This window comes from Oncorhynchus clarkii, chromosome 17 (assembly GCF_045791955.1).
Source record: "Oncorhynchus clarkii lewisi isolate Uvic-CL-2024 chromosome 17, UVic_Ocla_1.0, whole genome shotgun sequence".
Taxonomy (NCBI): Eukaryota; Metazoa; Chordata; class Actinopteri; order Salmoniformes; family Salmonidae; genus Oncorhynchus; species Oncorhynchus clarkii.
In genome coordinates, this window is record NC_092163.1 from 3,631,481 (window position 1) to 3,639,177 (window position 7,697).

General features: G+C 34.4%; 1 protein-coding gene across 1 annotated transcript in view; it reads right to left on the reverse strand.

Annotated features, from left to right (window-relative positions):
* Positions 1-682: 682 nt before the first annotated feature.
* Positions 683-7,697, reverse strand: part of LOC139370117 (zinc finger protein 883-like) — a 7,732-nt gene continuing 717 nt past the window's right edge. Inside the window, exons 2-3 of the mRNA XM_071109441.1 lie at positions 1,122-1,909; positions 683-1,043 (exon numbers count right to left, since the gene is read on the reverse strand). Coding sequence (XP_070965542.1) covers positions 792-1,043; positions 1,122-1,909 — 1,040 coding nt within the window. The 3' untranslated portion in view covers positions 683-791. The remainder of the gene's footprint in view (positions 1,044-1,121; positions 1,910-7,697) is intronic.

Here is a 7,697-nt window from a genome sequence, read left to right on the forward strand (position 1 = left end):
CTATCTAGACATACTCAAACCAAGGAGAGGCCCTTCAGACTTATACTGTATAAAGCTAGCTAGATCTACTCTGGCTTATACTGTATAAAGCTAGCTAGATCTACTCTGGCTTATACTGTATAAAGCTAGCTAGATCTACTCTATTAAACTGTATAAAGCTAGCCAACTAGTTAGCTTCACATTCTAGCTCAGGCTACATGCTATCTGTATTATGAAGATGGATATTGATCTTACTCAAGCACACTGTGTGTTTATGTCGCATGTGGCAGGTGAACACAGAACTTTTCACAGAGACAGACAATGCTGAAACATCAATCCATAAGGGGAGTCAGTGACACGAAAGAAAAGTTCTTACAAATTCAGCAGTTTATGGTGTGAAGTAGGCTTTTAGAAGAGCCATCTTTATTTTATTAATGTGGCATAATCACAAACCCGTTCTCAGTCAAAGATATCAGCCAACAGGGAGCACTTTTGTGTGTTTCCTGATAAACATTCAAACAATGTCCCAACATTCTAAAAATGACCAACGTTCTTTTAAAGAACGTCCAGGTTTGTCACACAGTTCCGTTTCGATGAGTGGTGAAGGAAATAATCGTTTCCTGTATGCATAGACAGGTTCGAATTCATATGGATGGTAAAAGGTACACAAATGTAAAAAAATGATTAAATTACACATTATATAATATTATATAATATTATTATTATATTATGTATAAATAATGGCTTCGGACGTTTCTCTCCGGAGTGAGAGATTCATTCATGCTCTTTCGGTTGATGAAACCATGAACATTTCATCCCACAGTGGGAACAGTAGAAGGCTTCTCCTTTGTGTGTCTTTGCTCGTGCACTTTCATGTTCCATAAATTCTTAAAACTCTTTTCACACCGAGAACAGTGGAAAGGCTTCTCTACAGAGTGTGTTAGCTCATGTTTTTTCAGGTATCTTGACTGGGTGAAATCCTTCCCACACTGGAAGCAGTGGAAAGGCTTCTCAACAGAGTGTGTTAGCTCATGTCTTTTCAGGTGTCCTGATAAAAAAAATGTCTTTCCACACTGAGAGCAGCGGTAAGGCTTCTCTCCTGTGTGTGTCCTCTCGTGATATTTCAGGTCCCTCGGTCGGGCAAATCTTTTTTCACACTGGGAGCAGTGGTAAGGTTTCACTCCAGAGTATATTCTTTTATGTTCTTTAAGGTATTTTGATGAGGAAAAAGTCTTTACACACTTAGAACAATGGTAAGGTTTCTCTGCTGTGTGTGTTCGCTCATGTTCCTTCAGGGACCCTAATGTAAAAAAATTCTTGCCACACTGGGAACAATGGAAAGGTTTCTCATCAGAGTGTGTTATCTCATGTTTTCTCAGAGAATCTAATGAGAAAAATGTATTTTCACACTGAGAGCAGTGGTAAGGCTTATATGCAGAGTGTATTAGCTCATGATTTTTTAGGTTGCCTAACTGGGTAAATCGCTTCCCACACTGGGAGCAGTGGTAAGGCTTCTCTCCGGTGTGCGTTCTCTTGTGCCCTTTTAGATGCCCTAACTGGGAAAATCTCTTTCCACACTGAGAGCAGTGGTAAGGCTTCTCCCCTGTATGTGTTTTCTCGTGTATTTTCAGGCTCCCTAACCAGCTAAAACTCTTTCCACACTGAGAGCAGTGGTGAGGCCTCTCTCCAGAGTGTATTCTCTCATGTTGTTTCAGGCCATCTAACCGGCTAAATTCCTTACCACAGTCTGAACAGTGGTATGGCTTTTCTCCAAAGTGTATTATTATTTTATGTACTTTCAGGTGTTCTAATGTAGTAAAACTCTTTCCACAGTGGGAGCAGGGGTGTCGTCTTGCTGGTTTGGGCATCCCTGGGTCTGGTTCCACCGAGGGACTCTTCCTGCTGTCAGAGTTAGAATCTGGTCTCTCTCCTGCTAAAGATAGTATTTGGTTAAACAGAGAGACCTGAACGAAACCTCCACATGGTAAAACTGTCTTCCTATGAGGTTTAATCTAGACTAGATCCCTCAATAAAAGAGCAGAGCTTGTCATCACAGAGTGGCTGTAGCGCTTTGAGGCCAATATAAACATGATTAAACATATTGTTGTTTTGCATTTATTAGACCTGATGGATAAATAGACTAGTCAGTATAGGATACATGTAATAGACTAGTCAGTATAGGATACATGTAATAGACTAGTCAGTATAGGATACATGTAATAGACTAGTCAGTATAGGATACATGTATTAGACTAGTCAGTATAGGATACATGTAATAGACTAGTCAGTATAGGATACATGTATTAGACTAGTCAGTATAGGATACATGTATTAGACTAGTCAGTATAGGATACATGTAATAGACCTAATGGGTAAATAGACTAGTCAGTATAGGATACATGCATTAGACCTAATAGATAAATAGACTAGTCAGTACAGGATACATGTATTAGACTAGTCAGTATAGGATACATGTATTAGACCTAATAGATAAATAGACTAGTCAGTATAGGATACATGTATTAGACCTAATGGATAAATAGACTAGTCAGTATAGGATACATGTAATAGACTAGTCAGTATAGGATACATGTATTAGACCTAATGGATAAATAGACTAGTCAGTATAGGATACATGTAATAGACTAGTCAGTATAGGATACATGTATTAGACCTAATAGATAAATAGACTAGTCAGTATAGGATACATGTATTAGACCTAATGGATAAATAGACTAGTCAGTATAGGATACATGTAATAGACTAGTCAGTATAGGATACATGTATTAGACCTAATGGATAAATAGACTAGTCAGTATAGGATACATGTATTAGACCTAATAGATAAATAGACTAGTCAGTATAGGATACATGTAATAGACTAGTCAGTATAGGATACATGTAATAGACTAGTCAGTATAGGATACATGTAATAGACTAGTCAGTATAGGATACATGTAATAGACTAGTCAGTATAGGATACATGTATTAGACCTGATGGATAAATAGACTAGTCAGTATAGGATACATGTAATAGACTAGTCAGTATAGGATACATGTATTAGACCTAATAGATAAATAGACTAGTCAGTATAGGATACATGTAATAGACTAGTCAGTATAGGATACATGTATTAGACTAGTCAGTATAGGATACATGTATTAGACTAGTCAGTATAGGATACATGTATTAGACCTAATGGATAAATAGACTAGTCAGTATAGGATACATGTATTAGACTAGTCAGTATAGGATACATGTATTAGACTAGTCAGTATAGGATACATGTAATAGACTAGTCAGTATAGGATACATGTATTAGACTAGTCAGTATAGGATACATGTAATATACCTAATGGATAAATAGACTAGTCAGTACAGGATACATGTATTAGACTAGTCAGTATAGGATACATGTATTAGACCTAATGGATAAATAGACTAGTCAGTATAGGATACATGTAATAGACTAGTCAGTATAGGATACATGTATTAGACTAGTCAGTATAGGATACATGTAATAGACTAGTCAGTATAGGACACATGTAATAGACTAGTCAGTATAGGATACATGTATTAGACCTGATAGATAAATAGACTAGTCAGTATAGGATACATGTATTAGACCTGATAGATAAATAGACTAGTCAGTATAGGATACATGTATTAGACCTAATGGATAAATAGACTAGTCAGTACAGGATACATGTATTAGACTAGTCAGTATAGGATACATGTATTAGACCTGATAGATAAATAGACTAGTCAGTATAGGATACATGTATTAGACTAGTCAGTATAGGATACATGTAATAGACTAGTCAGTATAGGACACATGTAATAGACTAGTCAGTTTAGGACACATGTAATAGACTAGTCAGTATAGGATACATGTATTAGACCTGATAGATAAATAGACTAGTCAGTATAGGATACATGTATTAGACCTAATGGATAAATAGATAAATAGATACTAGTCAGTATAGGATACATGTATTAGACCTAATAGATAAATAGACTAGTCAGTATAGGATACATGTATTAGACTATGGATAAATAGACTAGTCATACAGGATACATGTATTAGACCTGATAGATAAATAGACTAGTCAGTATAGGATACATGTATTAGACCTAATGGATAAATAGACTAGTCAGTACAGGATACATGTAATAGACTAGTCAGTATAGGATACATGTAATAGACTAGTCAGTATAGGATACATGTATTAGACTAGTCAGTATAGGATACATGTAATAGACTAGTCAGTATAGGATACATGTATTAGACTAGTCAGTATAGGATACATGTATTAGACCTGATGGATAAATAGACTAGTCAGTATAGGATACATGTAATAGACTAGTCAGTATAGGATACATGTATTAGACCTGATAGATAAATAGACTAGTCAGTATAGGATACATGTAATAGACTAGTCAGTATAGGATACATGTAATAGACTAGTCAGTATAGGATACATGTATTAGACTAGTCAGTATAGGATACATGTAATAGACTAGTCAGTATAGGATACATGTATTAGACTAGTCAGTATAGGATACATGTAATAGACCTAATGGATAAATAGACTAGTCAGTATAGGATACATGTATTAGACTAGTCAGTATAGGATACATGTATTAGACTAGTCAGTATAGGATACATGTAATAGACCTAATGGATAAATAGACTAGTCAGTATAGGATACATGTATTAGACTAGTCAGTATAGGATACATGTATTAGACCTGATGGATAAATAGACTAGTCAGTACAGGATACATGTATTAGACTAGTCAGTATAGGATACATGTATTAGACCTGATGGATAAATAGACTAGTCAGTACAGGATACATGTATTAGACTAGTCAGTATAGGATACATGTATTAGACCTGATGGATAAATAGACTAGTCAGTACAGGATACATGTATTAGACTAGTCAGTATAGGATACATGTATTAGACCTGATGGATAAATAGACTAGTCAGTACAGGATACATGTATTAGACTAGTCAGTATAGGATACATGTAATATACCTAATGGATAAATAGACTAGTCAGTATAGGATACATGTATTAGACCTAATGGATAAATAGACTAGTCAGTATAGGATACATGTATTAGACTAGTCAGTATAGGATACATGTATTAGACTAGTCAGTATAGGATACATGTAATAGACCTAATGGATAAATAGACTAGTCAGTATAGGATACATGTATTAGACTAGTCAGTATAGGATACATGTATTAGACCTGATGGATAAATAGACTAGTCAGTACAGGATACATGTATTAGACTAGTCAGTATAGGATACATGTATTAGACCTGATGGATAAATAGACTAGTCAGTACAGGATACATGTATTAGACTAGTCAGTATAGGATACATGTAATATACCTAATGGATAAATAGACTAGTCAGTATAGGATACATGTATTAGACTAGTCAGTATAGGATACATGTATTAGACCTAATGGATAAATAGACTAGTCAGTACAGGATACATGTATTAGACTAGTCAGTATAGGATACATGTAATATACCTAATGGATAAATAGACTAGTCAGTATAGGATACATGTATTAGACTAGTCAGTATAGGATACATGTATTAGACCTGATGGATAAATAGACTAGTCAGTATAGGATACATGTAATAGACTAGTCAGTATAGGATACATGTATTAGACCTGATAGATAAATAGACTAGTCAGTATAGGATACATGTAATAGACTAGTCAGTATAGGATACATGTAATAGACTAGTCAGTATAGGATACATGTATTAGACTAGTCAGTATAGGATACATGTAATAGACTAGTCAGTATAGGATACATGTATTAGACTAGTCAGTATAGGATACATGTAGGATACATGTAATAGACCTAATAGGATACATGTATAGACTAGTCAGTATAGGATACATGTATTAGACTAGTCAGTATAGGATACATGTATTAGACTAGTATAGGATCAGTAGATATGGATAAATAGACTAGTCTAATGGATAAATAGACTACAGGATACATGTATTAGACTAGTCAGTATAGGATACATGTATTAGACCTGATGGATAAATAGACTAGTCAGTACAGGATACATGTATGTAATAGACTATGGATAAATAGACTAGTATAGGACTAGTCAGTATAGGATACATGTATTAGACTAGTCAGTATAGGATACATGTATTACATGACCTGATGGATAAATAGACTAGTCAGTACAGGATACATGTATTAGACTAGTCAGTATAGGATACATGTATTAGACCTGATGGATAAATAGACTAGTCAGTACAGGATACATGTATTAGACTAGTCAGTATAGGATACATGTATTAGACCTGATGGATAAATAGACTAGTCAGTACAGGATACATGTATTAGACTAGTCAGTATAGGATACATGTATTAGACCTGATGGATAAATAGACTAGTCAGTACAGGATACATGTATTAGACTAGTCAGTATAGGATACATGTAATATACCTAATGGATAAATAGACTAGTCAGTATAGGATACATGTATTAGACCTAATGGATAAATAGACTAGTCAGTATAGGATACATGTATTAGACTAGTCAGTATAGGATACATGTATTAGACTAGTCAGTATAGGATACATGTAATAGACCTAATGGATAAATAGACTAGTCAGTATAGGATACATGTATTAGACTAGTCAGTATAGGATACATGTATTAGACCTGATGGATAAATAGACTAGTCAGTACAGGATACATGTATTAGACTAGTCAGTATAGGATACATGTATTAGACCTGATGGATAAATAGACTAGTCAGTACAGGATACATGTATTAGACTAGTCAGTATAGGATACATGTAATATACCTAATGGATAAATAGACTAGTCAGTATAGGATACATGTATTAGACTAGTCAGTATAGGATACATGTATTAGACCTAATGGATAAATAGACTAGTCAGTACAGGATACATGTATTAGACTAGTCAGTATAGGATACATGTAATATACCTAATGGATAAATAGACTAGTCAGTATAGGATACATGTATTAGACTAGTCAGTATAGGATACATGTATTAGACCTAATGGATAAATAGACTAGTCAGTACAGGATACATGTATTAGACTAGTCAGTATAGGATACATGTATTAGACCTGATGGATAATTAGACTAGTCAGTATAGGATACATGTATTAGACCTGATAGATAAATAGACTAGTCAGTATAGGATACATGTATTAGACCTAATGGATAAATAGACTAGTCAGTACAGAATACATGTATTAGACTAGTCAGTATAGGATACATGTATTAGACCTGATGGATAATTAGACTAGTCAGTATAGGATACATGTAATAGACTAGTCAGTATAGGACACATGTAATAGACCTAATAGATAAATAGACTAGTCAGTATAGGATACATGTATTAGACCTAATGGATAAATAGACTAGTCAGTATAGGATACATGTAATAGACTAGTCAGTATAGGATACATGTATTAGACCTGATAGATAAATAGACTAGTCAGTATAGGATACATGTAATAGACCTAATAGATAAATAGACTAGTCAGTATAGGATACATGTAATAGACTAGTCAGTATAGGATACATGTATTAGACCTAATAGATAAATAGACTAGCCAGTACAGGATACATGTATTAGACCTAATGGATAAATAGACTAGTCAGTATAGGATACATGTAA